The sequence below is a fragment of the Medicago sativa genome, chromosome 4, assembly GCF_051527215.1.
Source record: "Medicago sativa cultivar Bolivia chromosome 4, Bolivia_mono, whole genome shotgun sequence".
NCBI lineage: Eukaryota > Viridiplantae > Streptophyta > Magnoliopsida > Fabales > Fabaceae > Medicago > Medicago sativa.
Window position 1 is genome coordinate 12,746,442 of NC_140752.1, and position 21,277 is coordinate 12,767,718.

The 21,277-nt window shown below is 32.6% G+C and overlaps 1 protein-coding gene and 1 long non-coding RNA gene across 3 annotated transcripts; one reads left to right on the plus strand and one right to left on the minus strand.

Moving 5' to 3' along the window:
• Positions 1-392: 392 nt before the first annotated feature.
• On the plus strand, positions 393-11,702 carry LOC146926420 (uncharacterized). 2 transcript variants are annotated; one of them, XM_085758777.1, is made up of 5 exons: positions 393-823; positions 3,524-3,540; positions 6,752-6,881; positions 9,047-9,115; positions 9,393-11,702. In XM_085758777.1, the coding sequence occupies exons 1-5, from the start codon at positions 436-438 to the stop codon at positions 11,516-11,518; spliced, it is 2,730 nt and encodes a 909-aa protein (XP_085614903.1). In that variant the 5' UTR covers positions 393-435; the 3' UTR covers positions 11,519-11,702. The 2 variants fall into 2 exon arrangements, with proteins under 2 accessions (XP_085614903.1, XP_085614904.1); XM_085758778.1 differs by lacking the exon at positions 3,524-3,540 and adding an exon at positions 6,969-7,043 and having other exon boundaries at positions 6,735-6,881.
• An 878-nt stretch (positions 11,703-12,580) lies between these two features.
• LOC146926421 (uncharacterized) lies at positions 12,581-13,561 on the minus strand. Its single transcript, XR_015034131.1, has 3 exons — positions 13,349-13,561; positions 13,085-13,175; positions 12,581-12,989 (listed from the first exon to the last, which is right to left on the minus strand). It is a non-coding gene; the product is annotated as an uncharacterized LOC146926421 (long non-coding RNA).
• Positions 13,562-21,277: the final 7,716 nt, after the last annotated feature.

Genomic DNA, 21,277 nt, shown 5'->3' on the forward strand with positions numbered 1-21,277 from the left:
ATTTCACCCGAAATTGTCCCGAACAGGTTGTATTCCATATACTAGTTAATGTAGCATAACATACTTTTGCATCGCACCATCCGTTTTTGCCGCCAAAGAAGCATCTGACGTCCCAGATTCTTCTTGATAAATTCGGGTTGCTATGAATCGGGAGATATAGCATTTTTGTTTTTTGAAAGATAAGGTTACAATACTGAAAGCAACAACTAAACTACTAATGCTCACATACGTATTGGATATCATGCAAGATAAGTTTAAGTTTAGCATCCTTCTGAAATGTCATCATCTCTAGTCAACTCCAAGTCTTTCTCGTGTTTGGAGGAAGTTTCTTGTAATGGAAAATATCCCATAATTTTAGTAGATATAATTAATGTATATGTGGTGATTATAGGATTCGGAGAAAAACTGCACACAATATACATACATTTCTCAAAAATGAAGTTGGGTTTGATAATTAGTTCCCTTTTATACTTTGTGATTTTAATGTTAATGCAAAATCAAGGAAGTAACGGTTGCTTAGAGAAAGAGAGAATAGGGTTGCTGGAGATCAAGCACTACACCTTGTCACAAAAAGACGAAGGAGATTCTTATAATATCAAACAATTGGGTTCATGGGTTGATGATAGAGATAGCAATTGTTGTTCTTGGAACAGAGTCAAGTGCTCTTACATCTCATCTGGTCACATAACTGAATTAAACCTTGAGTTACTATATTGGACCCATGTTCCTAATATGTTAAATGTTTCACTGTTCCGTTCATTTGAAGAGCTACGTCTCCTCGACTTGTCTGACAACAATCTTGAAGGCTGGATTGGCGACGAAGGTACTATCTTAATATATAAGATTAATAAATTTATACAAACTACAAAAGATGGTTAAGTTTTATTTTTTTGAGGGATACAAAAGATGGTTAAGTTTGATTTGTTGGGTTAATTTGTCAACATTTTAATTAATATTTTCATAATCATTAATAATTAACCGATGAGTTGAGGTTTTCTAAAACAGATTGCTATTCTGTAACTTGAAAACTCAATATTCAAATCTCAATTAAGAGAGATGCCAGCACTTTCTATTTACATTATTATGCGTATGGATGAAAGAAATATATGAATTCTTTTTATCTTTAAAGTTATCAAGTATATCAAATAGGTCTTACTAGATTTGGTGAGATCAACATGAATTTCAACTAATACAGCCATAAATGTTGTAAATAGTGTGGTAAATAACGTGTCACTAACCTAATTAAAAAATATATAATACAAGAGATATATTTGTTTAGAGGTACAAGAGAGATGATTTTAACGAGGCCTTTTATAGTGTTGTAAATAGTGTGTCACTAACATCATTATAAAAATATTAAGTTTTGTCTTCGTATCGATCAAATTAGTCTCTAAGATAGTCTCAAATACTAATTTTTGTGTGTTAATCTCATATTCTGATTAATACTATGAAAATGTTACGATGATTATTAAATTCTTTAATTTAGGATCAAGCTCTATAATTTTTTAGGCCAATTGAGTGATTAATTTTTCTATTTCACATGGTTCACTGTTTTTTATTCTTTCTTTTTTCATGACTTTTGGTTCTCTAGGTTGTAGTCGGTGATTTTTGGATATCAAACCATTAATTGATTTGAATCGTCAATCCTTGAACTCTCTACTTTTATTCGTGGGAAGGGAAAAAGTGAGAAAAACCCTTATGAGATTCAAAGTCCGGGGGTTGATTTCGATAGGGGAAGGTGTTAAGCACCCGAATCGACTACGGTATTCCGTAGGAACCTCTTGCCTAAATTATCTTGTGCTGAATTAATTGCTTATTTTGAAAATAGTTACTTAAATGTCTAAGTGAAAGAATGGAGGGAGAAGAAGTATGTTTTTTTTGTTGTTTTTATTTGATTTGGAAGGATTGAATCCTTTGCCTACATATCCACAAGTGGAATCAAAACCATTGTAGTTCTCTCTCAAAAATATTTGGTGGCCTCAAGGCATGAGAGAAATGGTTTTTTTTTCTTTCTTTTTTTTTTTAAGTTTTTTTTATTTTTCTTAAGCAGCCGCCGACCCTAGCTTTCTTTTCTCTCACCACCGATCGTCTGTTACCCTTCTCACTCTCACCGTCCGTTTTTAGTTCCTTCTCCTCCTTTCGTTTCCCTGTTCTAACCCCTTCGTCGGAGCTTTTCTTCTCTCCGCCCACTTCCAAACACAACCGCCACCATGTAGATATCTGCGCCGGTGGTGCGAACGGCGGTATCACAGTCGCGTCACCGCCTCCTTTCCTCTTTTGGGGCTGTTAGAGCAACCGCCGGCGTGTGCAACTGCCACGGTATGCTTCGTGTTTGTTAAAACTCCTGGCTAGCGCTCCTCTGCAGATCTGGATGCTGGTTTCACGAGTTAGTTTGAAAAGTTATCGTCGCCTTACTCTTGGAGGTGATGGTGGTTCTGTTATGTTTGTTCGAATTTTGAGATAGATGCCGGAGCCGTCTCCTCCTACGGTGGTTATTGGTTGGTGTTCTACCGATTTTGTTATTTGGTTCTATCAAAATTCAAGGTTGTTGGGTTGAGAATCCAACAAATTTGGACTGTGTCATCGCAACAAGTGGTTCGGTAGGTGGAGTTGCCTCTGCGTTGGCAGATAATTTCATTTACCTGATACGTTTTGGATGTGCTTCGTAACAGGTCTTTAAGGCTAGAAATGGTCATGTCCTGTTGTCCGTTGTTGCTGCGATTGGTGGGTGCGGGTGTAACCGTGTTGGCGGTGCTCGTGGGAGTCGGACTCGTTGATTGACCATCCCTCGATCTGGCTTTCAATTGGATTTGAGTTGATTTCTGTTGGATTTGGCTAGAAATTGTCGTGAAGCTTTCCATCGCAGCATAATGGGTTTGTAGACATGGGGATCTGTATCCGTGTTGGCGGTCGAATCTCCCACCTTCACGAAGTTTGACACTATTTAATTTGGGGATGTTTCAAAATCCGCATCAGTCTCTGATGTTGGACTGTTTGTCTAGAAATAGACACTTTGCTTGTTGTTGTCGCAAGGATCTGTTGGTTCTTGGTTCAATTTCGTGTTGACAGTTGGTCCATACACCATATATTAGGCATCCACAGGTGTTGTTTTGTTTTTTTGTATCACCCGATTGGGTTGGCATACACTTCTTGTGGATTGACTGAGTTAGGTTTATGTCCCCTCAGTTTTTTTTTTCTATTTATTTTTTCCTTTTTTTTAATAATATATTTATGAGCACTTGACATAGACTAGAATCATCAAGACACTCTAACTCTGTTGAACTGTCTTCTATTCCTTTTTTATGTCGTTGGACTCTTGGCTTATCAAAAAAAAAAAGGCATGAGAGAAAATAAGATGAGGTTGGTCAAACTTTAATTACATGAAACCCAAGTCTAATATGAATATTAAATTGATTAAACATTTGATTAAGAAAATAAAAGGAAAAAGCACTTGGGTTAAAATCCAAGGTTTCTTAAGAAAATATTTTTTGAAGTTTTGCATATTTGATTTTTTTGGGAAAAGATTTTTCTAAGTTAATGGTAAACTAAAGAAACTAAACACAACGACGTAATGTAATGAAAAGGCGAGAAATTTACAAAAGAAGTTGGATCCCAAGCAAATTCTCAAGTTAATGAACCTAAAATTACTAGTGGTTTGATTTTAAGAAAATTTTAAAGTCCAATGGTTAACCTAAAAGTCACTAATTCAATTTGGTCCCCAATCGCGGTTATAACATAAAGCGGTAAAAATAAATGTGTGAGTGTCGGTGCTACTTCTCATTTATGGATATTTACAAGGGATCTAGATACATGCTAAAGCCTTTGACAAAATATAAATGACATGAAAGAAATAAAGTGCATAAATTAAATTACATCAACACCTAAATACGCACTAAAAATTAATGACAACAAAATAAATTGCAAGAACTAAAAATATGCATGAGATGACTTCAAATAATAATGCAAATATAAGATAAAAATGATGAAAATAGTAAATCAACAATTAACAAAACAAGATATTTTTGAAAACAAAGGGAAGGAAATTTTATGAGAAAGCAGGGGGTGCAAAATCAAAATGGGGTGTAAAGCAGTAAAACTGTAGTGATAATGAAGAACAATTTCGGCTTAGTGAAAACAGTTTGAGCTCAGACTGGATAGATCTGGACCGTCTGATTAATCAGAGGATCCAGATCCAATCACAGGGAAGACTCATCACAGCCACAAGATCAAATGATCCAAGGGTTAATAAAAACACAACAAAAAATAGAAGAAAACAAGTACTGGAAGCATAGTGACCGTCAGATCAAAGATCTGACAGTTTGAATAAAAAGCATACAAGGGTTCAATTAAAGAAACACGCACAGGATTCAAAATTAAAACACATAGTAGCCACTTGATCTACGATCAAGGGTTTAAGGAAAGAAGGAACATAGTACACTGCAGTCAAGATATGCATTGGATTCAAGAACAGGATCATCAATGGCCATTGGATTTCATATCCAATGGCCTAAATCCTGAAGGTGCATATGAATACCATAAATCCACGGATACAGGAGCATTTAAAAAAAACACTATAAATTCGAAAACTCTCACACAAAAAACATTACTCACCACAACACTTCTCTCTCAAAGTTAAACTTAGAGAGAGAAGCTCTCCCTTCTCTCTACAAAACAGTTCGCCGGAGAAGATGTGAAGAGGGTGGCCGGAGCATCTCCGGCGCGGTGGTCGGCCATAGCGCCGCCGCATCAGAGCCTTTTTTATTATTATTTTTTATAATCTGGTTCCTCTTCCTCTCCTCGATTCAGATCCGTGATTAGTTTTTGAAAACAAAGTTCAATACACACTAGATCTAACAAAGTAAAAACGAACAAAACTACCTTCCTATCCAAATCTGAATCGGCTTGGTTAAGCTGAGGATTGAACCGGTTTACTTCTTCTGCTTCACGGATCTGCTACGAAATCAATCTTGTAGTGTATTGAGAGCTTGAATTCGAAATCGCGGTATTGTTGTTGGTATGAGATCCGAAATTTTTTTGTTGTGGTTTAGATGCTTGTTGATGAATTTGTGTATTGTGGTTGTTATTGAACCGATTTGAGGCTGAAGGTTGTTGAAGATTGAATTCGAAGTTGGAATGAGCTTATAGTGATTCTGGATTTTTAGTGGTGAAATAGTGGAGAAAGAAATTGTTGTTGTTCTTAGTGTTGTTCTTGAAGAAAATTTGAAATGGAAGGAGTGTTGATCCTAAGTTGCTAGCCGCCGTTTTGGAATTGTGTTATTGTGAAATTATGTACCAATCATTGGGAGAAATGGCCCTATATATATGGGAAGAAATGAGGGCTGAGGTGTCCTAGAAATGGCATCTGCAGTGTACACAAACAGCTAGACGAAAATACCCTTGTATTTTGAACAAAAGTTGGACAGACTTGGACATTTGCCAAATGTGCTCAAAATAAAGACTTTGGACTTAACAAGGACCAAAATGGCTAAAAGATAATATTGGACAAAATAAAGGACTAAAGGAAAAACAACATAATAATTAATTAAATATAAAACGAAAATACTTAAAGAAATAAAAAGAAATTAGTAATATAAAATGAAATAAAATAAATAAGAAACTAATAAATAAAGAAAGAATATAATAATAAATAGAGAAAAGTTAAAACTGTCCCTCTCGGTAACCAAATGAGGTATTTTAAAATACCTCTCTGTCGAAATTTAATCTGAAACGACGAAACTTCTCAGCTTTAAAATACGAGTAAAATTTTAAAAATGGTCAAAAAATGGGGTAAGACAGATGCCCCTATTTAAACTTTTAAATCAACGGGTCGAAGAGACTTAAATAATAAGTACGCCATTTTTGACCAGTTCAAGATGCTAAGAATTTAATGCTATGAATATCATCATACGAATGTTTGCAATGTAATTACAGATGCAAAGAAGAGGAAAATGCACTGATTGGGGAACAAACTGATAGGTATCATTGGGGGAAAAGGTTGTCTATTACCAACTACCGTGGTAAATAAGTGATATGTAAGAATCATGATTTTCTATTGATTATCTATGATTTATAAAATTTTGAATAGATTATGTATGGATGTTTAAAAGTTGAAGTTTTTTGGTAATTAAAAAAAGTTATTATTTGTACCAAAAAATAAATAAAATCAAAAATCCATGGGTACCCGTGAATACCTCAATACCCACGGGTATCCGCATAGTGGGTACCTACGAGGGTACAAGGCGGTCACGGGTATCATATTTATCCAACGGAGCGGGGACGAGTATCATATTATCCGTACCCACGGGTACCCATTGACATCCCTACTCGATGGTAATTCGATGGAAAACTTCTCTGCTCATGGTAAGTTTTGTTAGTAGTCTTTAGTATTTCTTTTTATGATTATTTGAGGAGTATATAGTGATGAATAGGATTCAAGGCATTTATTTCTAAGAACGTGATAAAATAGGTGTTCAAAATTTAAATTATGGCATTTATTTGTGATGAAGTGAATGAATTAGAAGACAATTTTAAGATCCCAAGAAAATATTAATTTGTAATGATAATAAGAAACTTTAAATAAAATGAAATAGTGGTTAATGCATCATTGGAAGGAATTGAAATTAATTAACAAAAGGTTTTCATTAGGAGGAGAGAAATCGGAACAAAAACTGAATGCAATACTTGTTTGCACACTTAAAAGTTAAAACTAATCATCATTATGTATGTTATTCAAGGATTTTGGAGATCAAAGGAGTTGGAAGTCTTAGACCTATCGGCAAATAGGCTAAACTGCAACATCATAACAAGTTTGCACGGTTTCATATCATTAAGGAGTTTGGTTTTGAGTGATAACAAGTTCAATTGTTCTCTCTCCACTTTAGGTACACATCTTCAATTCTTATATTATGATGAATAATTTTATTTTCATTTCATTTATTAAAAAGAAATATATTATGTCCTTGCAACAGATTTTGCCAAATTTAGTCGGCTAGGACTGTTGGACTTGGGTGGTAATCAATTTACTGGTTCACTACATGTTGAAGGTACTTTTATTATTATTGTTGTTTCAACTATTACAAAGAATCAAAATTTATTACTACTATTTATGGCAAAACAGTCTATTGGAAAATTTCTTCTATTTGAGAAATTCAGAATTTGTTTAGGAATTTAAAACTATCACTTTTAAGAGTACTGTATCCGTATGTTAGAACTTTTTTTTAAAAAAAATAAGAATTTAAAAAAAAAATCTAAAAGCAACTTCAAATGAGAAGCTGTTAAGAGCAGTTTCTTAAAAAATATATTTTTTTAGAGGATAGAGAAAATATGGATAAAAAAATTGAACTAATTTTTTAACAAAAAATCATTTTTATATAGCTATATCCAAACAAACTAGATTATTTTTTTTAAAAATTGATTTTTATTATGGTAAACAAACGCAAAATAGATTTTGATTTTTTATAAAATCTCTATAAAATAACTTTTATTTTAATCCGCAACAAACATGCCCTAAATCATATTCTCAATAGAGGCTCTAAGTTAATGAGTTTACAATCTCTAATTAAACAAATGGAAAACAGATTTTGATTTCTTCTCATGATTATTAGTAGTGGTCGAACACTCCTAGCTGTGTTGTTGACAGCATTTTTAAGAATAGGGTTTTCCATATCTTCACCAACTAAAGATGTAGTGGTGTTGGCGACCCCATCTTTCTAACTTCGACCAAATATTTATTAATTTTTCTTCTTCTGATCTAGGGAAAGAAGGAAGATAATTAAAAAGAGGATTCGAGTCGGCCATTAAAAAAAATGCAAATTTGAAATAGAAGTTTCATAACTTTTTTGGTAATGAATGGTGAAGTTTCATAAGGTTGATCAATGATCACCAATGTGATATTGCTATTGTTGAAACCCAATGGTGAAATGAACCGCAGCTTTTGTATTTCCTAACATAGTAGAAATAAACGTTCCAAGGATTACTCACATTGTGGCACAACAAATATATAATGTCAAGAGTTATCTCTTTCTTTGATAGTTTGCACCTTGTCGAAAAAATATGTTTTACCACTCTCCACATAATACTCTTTGCACACTGTGACGCCTTTAGCTTCTATAAATTTTTCCACAAACTTGCATTCTCATCCAAAGGTGATTATGGACTTTGTCTAGCAATTTCCTCTTTGACGCGATAGTATGCCGACCTCAATGAGTAAATGACATCTTTATCATATTCCCATACCAATTTGTCATCTAGGATTCTCCAAGAATTTTAGACTTTTATATTTGTAAAGCCTCAAATTTATTGAAGTAAAGATCACATCCCGCTTATGCTGCTTGGTGTCCATGTCAATCAGCTCTGACACTAAGGCCTCTTCTGTAAAATTTCTTATTTCTAACCAAAAATGAAAATTAGATTGTTTAGGTAGTCATAGATCCTTCATCTCCTTGTTTTGTCATATGCACCACTTCATTCCCAAATATAGGGCATCTCTTGCATTCATTAAGATCCTAATGCATAATTTGGTTGGTAACCAATATGAGCATCCATAAAATCAGTCATGAGAAGTAACTCTTCTTGAAAATCCTTTCTAGCAATGAGATCTCATTGGAAACTAGTCTTAAACACTGTTTTCCTAAGGGATCCTTATTAAAGTTGTTGAGTTCTATGAAACCAAGACCTCTTTTACTCTACCTAATCCAAAACATCACCATAATTCTGGATTTTGAAAATTCATATGCAAACGGATAAAAAGGATAAAAATGACATGAAGCAAAGATAAAATACGAAATCGTTATTCAAAATTAAGTTCAGGAAAAACGTGAGTAATTTTGCCAGAATAAAAATAACAAAGACATCAAGCCTCAATTCTATCAATAATATAACCTTATCGTTGAATGCTCTGAAATACTTTGACACCAAGTCAACCATAATCTGTTCTTCAAAAAAAATAGTCAAGCATAATTTGTACATTTTTTTGGTGAATAGTTCTTACAGATTTATTTATTGAAAATTATATCTCTAACTATGTACTCTCTTTTTTTTCCTGCAGATGTTCAACATTTGAAAAACTTGAAAATGTTAAGTTTAAGACATAATCAAATGAACGGCTCAATTGAAGGTATCAATACTACCAAACACAAATAATTAATTGGTTTGATTTGTAAATATATTTTCTTTCATCTAACCATGGCATCATTTCATAACTGCTTCACGCGATGGTTTTGGGGATGGATTGTTACAATGAAGATAACTTTTTTATTGATTTTAAATTTTAAATAATTAACAAAAACAATGAATTTAGTTAATGTATATATTGACGCCATTGGAAAAACTTTAAGATTTTTATGATAATGTCAATTTTTGTAAAGATGACAGGACATAGTTAATTATGACAGGACTATGCAATTTGAAGGATTTGGTAGAACTGGATATCAGCAATAACATGTTTGGTGCTAAACTTCCTGAATGTTTAAGCAACTTAACAAACCTCAGAGTTTTTGACCTTGGCAATAATATGTTCATTGGAAATTTTCCATCCTTCATTAGCAATGTCACATCCCTAACATACTTATCCCTTTATGGAAATTACATGCAAGGTTCATTTTCATTGAGCACTTTGGCTAATCACTCAAATCTTCAGCATCTATATATTTCACCGGAAAACAGCACTGGAGTACACATTGAAACTGAAAAAACAAAGTGGTTTCCTAAATTTCAATTGAAGTCACTCTTTCTTAGAAATTGCAAACTCAACAAGGAGAAAGGAAGTGTCATTCCTACTTTTCTTTCATATCAATATAATTTGGTATTCTTGGACCTCTCCAGAAACAATTTAGTTGGTTCATTCCCAAGTTGGTTGATAGATAATCATAACATGAAATATTTGGATATATCAAACAACAATTTGAGTGGTTTGCTTCCAGAAGATATTGGTGTACTCCTTCCTAATGTTATCTATTTGAAATGTTCATGGAATAGCTTTGAAGGAAATATACCTTCATCAATTGGTAAGATGAAAAAACTTCAACTCTTGGACTTCTGTCAAAATCATTTCTCAGGTGAGTTACCTAAACAGCTGGCCACAGATTGTGATAATTTATACTACTTGATCCTCTCCAACAACTCTCTACGTGGGAATATTCCTAAATTTGTGAATATGGATGTTTTATTTCTCAATAAGAACAACTTTAGTGGAACACTTGAAGATGTTTTGGGAAGCAATACAGGATTAACAATGCTATCCATATCCAATAACTCATTCTCAGGCACAATTCCTAGGTCAATTGGGATGTTTTCTAACATGCAAGTCCTGCTTATGTCTGAAAATCTATTAGAAGGTGAGATCCCTATTGAGATTTCCAGCATGTCAAACCTTGAAACTTTGGATCTTTCTCAAAACAAGTTAAATGGATCAATCCCAAAGTTCAGTAGTTTTAAATCTCTAAGGTTCTTGTATTTGCAACAGAATGATCTCTCTGGATCAAAGCCATCTGAACTCTCTGAAGGCTCACAACTACAACTTCTAGATTTGAGGGACAACAAATTTTCAGGTAAAATTCCCAATTGGATGGGTAAGCTCTCAGAGTTAAGGGTCCTTCTATTAAGAGGGAACAATTTTGAAGGAGATATTCCAATTCAATTGTGTCAGCTAAAAAATATCAACATAATTGACTTATCACGGAACATGCTCAATGCTTCAATACCATCTTGCTTTCAAAATATGTCATTTGGAATGAGACAATATGTTGATGATGATGGTGACGTCGACCCTAATTTTGAATTCTCAATGTCCGATGGTTTCACAGGTGAATTTATTCCAAATTTGAATTCTTTCTTCAATGCTAGTTTGTCTGTTGGGCAGTTTTTTAATGAAAATTCGTTGGATGAAGATCTAGAATTTGAAGTGCAGTTTAGAACAAAGCACTATGATTACTTTTACAAGGGTATAGTTCTAGAGATCATGGCTGGATTGGATTTATCATGCAATAAGCTAACAGGTGTCATCCCTTCTCAAATTGGAGACCTACAACATATTAAAGCCTTGAATCTATCACATAATTACTTGTCAGGCCCCATTCCAATCACTTTTTTTAATCTTACTCAGATAGAGAGTCTTGACTTATCATACAATAACTTGAGTGGTGAGGTACCTTCTCAACTAACTAAGTTGAACAGTTTATCAACCTTCAATGTGTCATACAACAACCTTTCTGGAACACCACCTAGTACAGGACAGTTTGCAACCTTCAATGAGGACAGCTACAGAGGTAATCCTGCTCTTTGTGTACCACTCCCCAATCAAAAGTGTGAACGTGTCGAGTCATCACAATCCAATGGCAATGGAGAAAAGGAAACGATGGTGGACATGATAACATTTTATTGGAGTTTCACAGCATCTTACATAACAATACTATTGTCCTTCATAACTGTGTTGTGCATCAATCCACGTTGGCGTATGGCCTGGTTTTATTACATCAGTAAGTTTATGCGTAGATTCTTTCCAACCTTTCCATTGTATTGAAGAGTGTCTGTTGTTCCTGTTGAAACTTCAAGTGAAGTCTCAAATATTTGGATATTGTAATTTTTATATTTACCTTTAATTTCAGATAGTTTGATGCTGAGACATTGGATTTTAAGTTCCTTTTGTTTTTTTATTGATGTTTGTGTGATTTACTTGTCTGTAGTGGTTTTGAGTTGAAGCTATTATATACATTGTTGTCAAAATCCCGACTTAAACCCCAAAATCCAAGATGTTGCGACTTCACTCGCCTTCAACGACTCAAATCCATAGATGAATCCTAGAACAGGAAAAATCGTAGTAAAATCGCATAAAAATTGCACTAAATCGTGAAATCCATGCAAAATCGCAGGAATTTGAAGGATTTTTTTTTTCATTTTTTTATACATGTCAATTTTGACCCAGTTTGTACTCGTAACCCAATTCTATAAATACATAAAAGACCAAGTTTTTTATTCTTTCACACCACAATGCCTCTTCATCGTATATCTAGTTCAAAATGAACTATAGCGAAAAAATTGTCTCTTCCCTTCAACCCATCATCATTTCCTTCAATCCATCATCGTTTCATTTCTTCTTCATCCAGATTGCATGCTAGTTTTCTTTGTCTTGAAACTTAATAGTCACTTGCTCACTTATGAACAAGTATTTTGTTAGACATCTAGGATTTGTCTTCAAGTATTTTGTCTAGGTTGTTTTGAACTATTATGACTAATAAAAAATAATTATTTTGTGGACGTTAAACTTTGAGCCATTTATGACTATATGCAATTTATAACATATATTTAGCATTATTTTTGTTTGTTAAAATCCATTGATTTTGATTGCGATTTTACGATTTTCGATTTCACTACTCTATATCGATTCTACAAAAGTAGTTGAGTAAAATCATTCGATTTTGATTGCAATATTACGATTTTTGATTTTGCTATTCCCTTTCGACCCGAAGCAAAGTCCCAATTTTGACAGCCTTGATTATATGTTATTGTGTTTATTTTTTCTGTTTTTTCCTTCATATTAATGCTTATATAATTTACTCTGTTGCAAGTCTGGAATGGAAATCAGAAGAAAAACTGTGTATGTTATGTTTATTAAAATTCTAATCATCTTCCTATGGTTGAACACCATAATTCATGCCACTTTCTCTTACATGGTCACACAAAGAAGCAGAATGTGACCAAGAAAAAAAAAGAGAGCAGGCTAGAGAGAAAACATTTATTTTAACTAGTCCTAATTACATTAAGTGGCAATATTCTTTAAGGGAGGAGTGCTGGAGAGTAACAATGAATTCTCTTCAATAGTTCTGTTGTTTAGAAAATTTGAGTACCAAACAGAAGAAAGTTTAGGCTGCCTTTTCAAGGTTGGATCTTTCAAATCTATGTAATATAAGCCATAACTTGCTTCATATCCACCTAGTAACTCAAACACATCTAAAAAGGCCGATACAAAGTAACCTCTTATATTCAACGCATTCCTGTCAATGTGACAACAAAACCAGAAAAATATAACTCCATTAGCATTCATTAAGAAATGTTTGAAAGGTATATTTGAAAACGAAAATAGAGGTACCTCAACATGTCAAGCAAGCTCCCTATATATTCATTCATATACTTGACCCTTGTCCAATCATCTAATGTTGAATTCCTTCGTGTTTGTTGACCTGCGAAGTTCAAAGGTTCATCATAGCCCATGAAGTTTTTGATGTTGTTGATAAAGAAATAGAAATAGAATAGGTTGGACCAAATTTTCCAAAGGTTAAACCATGAATGTTAAAATGAATAATATAAAGGGCCAAATAACAAGTTATCGATGAATTATCCGAGGGAGACTTACCATTTTCATGAATGTAAATTGGAAAATTGCCATAACTGTCCTTCAATGAATGAAGGAGCCCTTCCAACGTCTAGGGTATAACTGGAACCTAAACAACCAAATCAGCTAGTAAGTGGAAGAGATTGAAGCTTCAATACTCAAAGAATAAAAGGAACAACAAAATTCATGCTTAACTTTTACCTCATCTGTAGATGTATCATTTACAGTGTAGGCTACAATCAGGATGGAAAAAAAAAAACCTTAATAGATGAAAAGTTCCTCAAAATTGTACTAAAGAGGCACATAAATTTTAAACCAAAATATACAATTGGTTATGTAATAAAAAATGGTATAAATGACATAGAAATAATTATACGTGTAATCTCCACAACCATATCTGCTGTGTAATCTCTATTCTTTTGCTGCAGGCTTTTCGCGTTGTTCTTAACATAAAATGAGTAGTAAAAATTGATTCCAAGGAAGTCAAGTGATCCTTTAACCAGATATGTTTCCCTACTGGTGAAAAAAGGAAGCCTTGAGCCAACATTCTTTTTCATGGTGGCAGGATATTCCCCAAAAATGAAGGGATTCAGAAACCTGTCACAATGAAGTAAAGAAAAAATTAAGTTTGGTAATTCATCTATACCTATATATAATGGCAATACTATTTTTTGGTGTATCCTTTTTTTGTAAATCCCAAAATACCCTTACTTAATGGCAATTAATAAAAAAAAAATTGTCTTGCCCACAAATAATCACACACGATGGCAGTTATTAAAGAAAAAAATCACACACCGAAACATAACTGCAGCCTTTCTCTTTCTCACAGTTGCATAAACAATCGTAAATATGTAACTGCTCCCTTTCTATTTCTCACAATTGCATGGTTTAATTCTACACAATTTATTAAACTGTTCAGAGAAAGGCCCCTCAGTAACCAGTTGTTTGTGTAAACTACTGCAATTAGAATTTTAAAAAACATCAAATAAGACACATGGGGAAGGGATAAGCATAGAACGATGAAAATAACAAAAGAGACAAATGAGAGATCGATAATGATCATGATGGAGAAAATTAGATGAAAAAGAATGGTGATTCAAAGGGGGATATGATTTGGTGGTAACCCTATTCAAATTATTTTTGTTTTTTGAGAAGAAAAAAATACTTCTCCCATAGTGTTATTTCTTTTTACGCACATCACTGTTGATTATTTTTTATATTTTTGAAAGCCCATTGTTGATTATTTGTTTTGTCCAAGTTTTGTAGAAAATGAAGTATAACTTCAACATCAACATTTCAATTTGATTTACACAAACCAAAGAAAAAGTAGAAAAATAATTTGATGATTATTTTTTCTCTGTTAAAGATGTATCCTATTGATAGAAAAAAGAAAATGGAGAAGTGAACGAGGGAGGATAATTAGGGAACGACTTGGGTTCTTTGACGATGACAGAGACATGGGTAACGATGGCTAGAAATAAACAGGAAGACCGTGGTGGCCAATGGCCAACCCCAACTCAGGGTGGTGGAATTGCCGAGGGTACAACCCGATTATCTCTCTTTTAAATTTATAAGACACTGTTTGCTTCCTCCAACACTTTTTGGTACGTCATGTTTAAATTTTGCAATGGAATACTTGATCCTTTCTTATGATCATGTTGCTAATTCAAATGGACATCTCTTATATTGCTAATTACAATAATTTATAAGCATAGATTTAATATTGCTCTCCTGTCATGAAGAAACAAACCCACCAATAACGGTTTCCTGAATGTTCCATGGTGCATGCATTTTTCTTTTGATTTCATTTTCAGTGCAATAAACAATTCTTTAGTGATTTTATATTTATCCATTGTTTCTATTATATCCTTCATTTCTTTCCTATTATATTCTCAACAAAAATTTGTTCTTCAATGTTTGCCTTCATTATTGTAGGGGAGGAGTGGCCTAGACAGTGAGATAGGGAACTAGGGACATCGCGCCGCATTCTTTTTCTAGGGTAATGTGCAACAGGTAAAATACAAACACCAACTTCGGTACTTGCAGGTCGATCGGGTTTTTATGTACGACATACTTCAGAAAGGATTTGGTGACTGATGATTGGAATTCCTAGAGAAGTGTTACTTCCACATAGAATGGTTCCTTAAACAGGCAGTGGTCATAACAGGTTTCTTAATTAGTTTTTTGCTCACTTTTCTTTCCTTAATTTTCTTAAAATGCATGGCTATGAAATTGGGGTTTTAAAAATGTGGCCATGAAAAGTATTTCACACAAACCATGTAGTGCCAAACTGACCAAGGGATTCATGTCGTCATTGCCTGTCTATTCTCATACTGGATTTTGCGGCTATTCACCATTGTGGATGAGATTATTGTTGGATGAAGGACTACACAATAAGCAACTTACTCGGTGGTGTTGGGAATTATTTCAAAACCAAATTAGATGGAAAGATGAAAGCTTTTTTTTTTTTTTTATGCATGTTTGATGAATGATTAAAATTTGAATGCTTAAATTGGGTTGAACAATCATTGAAAATGTAAAGTTGTTAAAATATGTTGCGGCCTATAAATTTTGTTGCATTTATGCATGTAGTAAGTACTTCAATTTCACAACATGATTTAAGTACTTCTTTTTAAAAGTTAGAGTAAACTACACTTCCTTCTTTAAGTAAATGTTAAATTACATTCACCTCCCTAAGAAGACACACGGAGTATAGAGAGGTTGTAACTTATGAATGTTAGAGGACGGAAACAAAGGATAACATAGACAACCAAAGTTTAATTGTATATATAAGTAGTTAATATTAGTTAAATTGGATTACAATTTAACTAATATACATATTTATGTGAAAAATAAATTATACAAAGAAGAGTAAGTATATTGCATACATATGTTATCACAATACACAAACAAAAAAAAGAGATAAAAAGTGCACCAATAAATCTCTATTAATTCATTAGGTTTTTAGTTCTCATATTTGTGAATGACAAACTATATATTAATTTATTTTATATACAAAAAAACAAGGTGAAGAATATATACATTAGCGCAATAGAAAAAGCGGACAGACGGGCACGGGAGTGCCCGTCTGGACGCTAGTTATTGTATAAAGAAATATCTACGATTGTTAAAGTATTGATTGAATTAGAAAATTGGTCCTTGAAATTGTAAGCATCAGTCGAGATAGTCCTTCATTTTTGCAAATTGACAAATGCATCTCCAAAATTGTGAAATGTAATTCAAAATGGTCCCTCCGTTAGGTTCTAGTGTTAGAGGCTATGACATGTGTAAGACCCTTAATTTTGAAAAAAAAACAATAAATATTAATAATAAAATATTATGTTCCCATATCTATTTTAATTGTTGTTCAAATAAAAATAAATAATACCTTAGACGATGAATTTTTATCACTACTCGAATATTTTGTGATTTTTGTAGTTATAGCGACTCATGATTAAATTTTCAGAAAATTTTCTAGAATTTAATTTTTAGGCTCTTCAATAAACGTAAATTTGACCGCGCTTAATTTTTAAAACAAACTCCGTTTTGTACGAAATTTTTTGTATAGACTCATAAAATTATTTATGATTGATTTATGCAATAAAAATATTTTTTCCATCAAAAAATTTCTCTCATAAGAACCAATTGTAATTTGTAAAGTCTAATGATGATTTGCTTTGGTAAGAAAGAAAATATCTATGGATCCTATCCTCTTGTATATCCCCTCGGCAGCCACTAGCCACCTTCACAATACATATGCCAAATTATTTTTACTTATATTATTATATATATGTACAAAGAAAAGAAAAAGGAATGGAGATGTTTTTGTGAGACTCCACCTACACCCATTTTTCCCTATATATGGAGGACCCATCTCATTTCTTTTTCTTGCCTTCTTTCATCACAACTCTTTCACTCTTCTTGCTTCCTCTTCTCTCTTTTCTTTCACGTCCTTCTTTCTTCTCTCTTCTATCTCTCTTCTTTCTTCTCTCTTAATTCTTCTCTCTTCATTCTTCTATCTTCTTCCTTCATCCATATTTCTTCATTCTTCTCTCTCCCTCGTTACTCTTCTATGTTCTTCCATCTTTCTTATTTCTTCTTTCTTCCTCTTCTACAAAAACATTTCTACCTCTATATACATATACACCACAAACCAAAACCATATCAATATCAAAGATTGGACTCTTTAAGCTTTCACTTTTGTTTCTTATTCCTCTTGCTTTCAAATTATTGCTTCATATATTTCATTTTTGATCTTATCCCTTCTTGGTCATTCTCACTTCCCTTGCTATGTTTAATTTTATGACCCTTCTATACTTTCAATAAATTATTAGAAAACCTTCATCCATGACCATACATATATGTTTAATCCTCACAAGTATGATATCCTATTAAATAAAAATAATAACAATAACTTAAGAGTTGGTGATTGAACAAAGTATAGATGAAATTCCATATTTTGGCCTTAGATCCATAGCGTTTTTGGAGAAGGTTTTTGAAGAGGAAAGTTTGGTCTTTCTCTTGTGATTATAGTGATATTAGATAAGGTAACAAAACATAAACCCTTCTCCTTTCCCTCTCTTGACCGAACCAATAATAAGTTTTGGGTGTGTTGGGTTTAAAATTTTCTTAATCATAAATTATTGGACTTTGATTTTACCATGACTTTGTGGACTTAGAACTTGTATTTTGTAAACCATTTTATTGTTAACTCCCTTTTTCTAGTTTATGGACACAGGTTTTTTCTCCTTTATATTTACTCTATTTTTGTCCTTATGTCCTTCTTCCCTTCATTTAATTATTACTAAAATTGATGGTATTTTATGAGAAATGAAAAATAAATATATATACATATCAGACTTCGATTTTTATTCACAAACCAAGTATGTAACGATGTGAGTTGTGTAAAACAAATAAAAGATATTATAAATTAATTTGGTAGACTAGATATAGTTATGGACTTTAGAAAAGAAGCTTATTTTAGTGTGAAAGTATATTATGAAGTATGATTAAATTTTAACTACTTTTAGTCTAAAAGTCAATGATTTAGTTAGTAACTTAAAAGGGATAGAAAGGTACTATTATTTTTAGAATAACAACTTTAGAGAAAAAATTATATATGGGTTGGAGGTTTCTCGACAAACTATTTTTGGATATATATATATATATATATATATATATATATATATATATATATATAGATATATATTGATGTAGCTTTGGGACTGTCGAAAAGAAAAATAAAATATATAACTATGTGTCTATATAGAGAAAAAAATATATAATGTTAAGTTAATTGAAGTAGACTTAAGAGTTGAATTTATGGACTTTGAAATTAAACTTAGTTATGGTGTGAAATAGATTATTTAACATGACTGATTTTTCTTCTTTTGGTAGTTTTAAGGGAATCTTAAAATTAAACCTTTGTTATTACTTTGGGTCTAAAACCAATGAGTTAGTTAGTAACTAAAAAGAATAGTTATTAGACACTAAAGATACTAATATTTTTATAATGTGAACTTTATAATAAAAATTTATACCGGCTAGATTTATTTTTCTCAAGGCAATGTTTTAGAAAAATAATTGTTTTATTATGTATAATAGGTCCTTTAAAATAATAGTAAATAAATGACTTAAGGATGAACTTATTTGATTAAACAACAATGGAAAATAATGTTTATGATATTGTTTATAAATTTAGATTGCGCGTTTAATATTTTAACGGATTTAACAAAGTTTGAGAAAGGACATAAAAATAAAAGAGACTTTGTAGAATTTTGTTTGTAAAAATTTAGAGACAAAAACGTTAAGAATTATTATAATTAATGGTTAGTTTAAAATAAGATATATAACTTGATTGAAGTTAGAAAAGTTTGATTGATCAAAGATTATTTTTGAAGTGTTAGTTAATTTTAGATAAGAAAAACTTCTAATAATGTTAGCTTTTGCCTAAACAAATAAAATAAATAACAATAGTAACAATAAATCCTGGCCTTATTCTTGATCTTCAACATCGTGGTCTCTTTGGGTAGAAACTAGTCAAGTTCTATCTTTCTCACTTTCTCTCGAGTCCGATCATCTCTCTCTGTACTCCTTTAGTTTTATTTTTCGTTTCTCTTGAGTGTTGGTGTTGTGAACTTTGAGAGACAAGTGAGAGTAAAGTGAGATTGTGAGAGTTTGATGAAGTGAGTAAGAAGAGAAATTAAAACATTTACTTGGAGGGACTTCGATGACTAAAAGAAATTAAAGGGAAAATAGACATATTTGTGTGGATAAAAAAAAAAAAACTAGTCGAGGTAAGGGCACCTTTCTATTTTTAGATATTTTCCAATAAAAATGAAATGATATTTATGTTTTGTAATTGCTCTGTATTTGACTACGTGTTTGAGAATGCCTAATTGTCAAAGTGAGTAAATGTTTACATATGCAAATTATATTCTTGATATTAATGAATTACATATGATGATGATGATGATATAATTAATATATTGCATATGTTTAGAAATGCTTAGCATATAAGGGGAATCGTATGCTCATGCAATTCATAGTAAACGTGGCCACCAGAGAGGAGTCACGAGGTGCACACCGGAGAGGTGGCACGGGGTGCGTTGAAGACCACCTTATCCCGTAGTGGATCATTGAGTCTGATAGATGGGTAGATACTCATCTCCTTATGTGGAGTTGCCACAACCCTCTGCGGAGGTGTATTAATTCCGGAATCATATTCATCGACATATAGGCATTGCATTAGGAATCGAGTCTTTATAATTTTTAATAGTCTTATGTTCTATTTGTTTTCCGTATGTGAGTTAGATTGAGATCTCTAATTCACGTATAATGTTTTCTCTGTTTATGCTTCCTGTATATTTGTTATTTTCGGATTGGTGACCCTTTCAGTGGATATGTGGGCTATATGCTATAGATTATGACGGCACCCTGGGATCTCGAGACGTTTCCATCTAAGACGACGAAGTTCAGCTTCCATGATATCTGGACTACTACGTCTTGGGGATTCGACCCGGCGTCAGGACGGGTCACATTTACGGGTAACATACTCACATAGTTGGTATGTAGAAAGTCTTAGGCTTGATAGAATTGGTGGGTCCAGTACCCAACTTTTTGTTATAGAGTTAGAGATCATCTTAGTAGTCTTTTAATTTTGGATAGTACTTTTGAAAGGAAATCCACCCTCTGCGTAGGGATGTAATCGTGTTTATATAAATTGATCAGTCGTCATACAAAGTGCTATATAACTATGACGTTCATTTTGAAAAGGAACATTTAATTTATTTTGTGAATAAAAATATATAACTTGTGCTTAAAAAGGTTTAACACTTTTCTTTTTAAAAAAAAAAACAGACACAATTTTTGGTGCTGAAAAACGGGGCGTTACAACATGACACATTGACTGGATATTTCACATTGCACGATAATCTCATATCAATATCAACTCATTAGGGACTAATTTGTACATAAAATTTAAATCATTTCATGGACAGACTACACCATTTATTGCCTCTAGCAACACTTTTTCACACAACATGTGTAAATTGTCCCCTAAAAATAGATCTGGGCACGTTTTCTCTTTGTTGCCAACAAAATTTTAGCATCACCTTATAATTGTCCCCTAAAATATCTTTAGGGACAATTTTAGAGCGGGCAAATGATATTTCTTTTGGCAATATCTGAAAAAAAGTCCCCTTTGACACATCTAGGGACGATTTTAAGTTGTTGCATTCTTTTAAGGCAAAGGCTATGATTTTTAATCATCCCATGAAAACTTGTCTACAAATGAAAAGATAACTTTTCAGCAAAAATTAGTGCGACAGATGAGAGAGAAGGTGGCCAAAACACTGAAGAAACACGGAACTTAATGACATGATTCAAAATTACACCATTATCCTTATATTATTTTGTAAACTCGAAACTACCCTCTTCTAACTTTTTTAT

Excerpts from the sequence above, each read along its gene's own strand:
- LOC146926420 (XM_085758778.1), top strand. The coding sequence starts at position 436 with ATGAAGTTGGGTTTGATAATTAGTTCCCTTTTATACTTTGTGATTTTA. Across the intron at positions 824-6,734 it reads AGGCTGGATTGGCGACGAAG|GATTTTGGAGATCAAAGGAG; the intron begins GTACTATCTTAA and ends ATGTTATTCAAG. Across the intron at positions 9,116-9,392 it reads AATGAACGGCTCAATTGAAG|GACTATGCAATTTGAAGGAT; the intron begins GTATCAATACTA and ends TAATTATGACAG.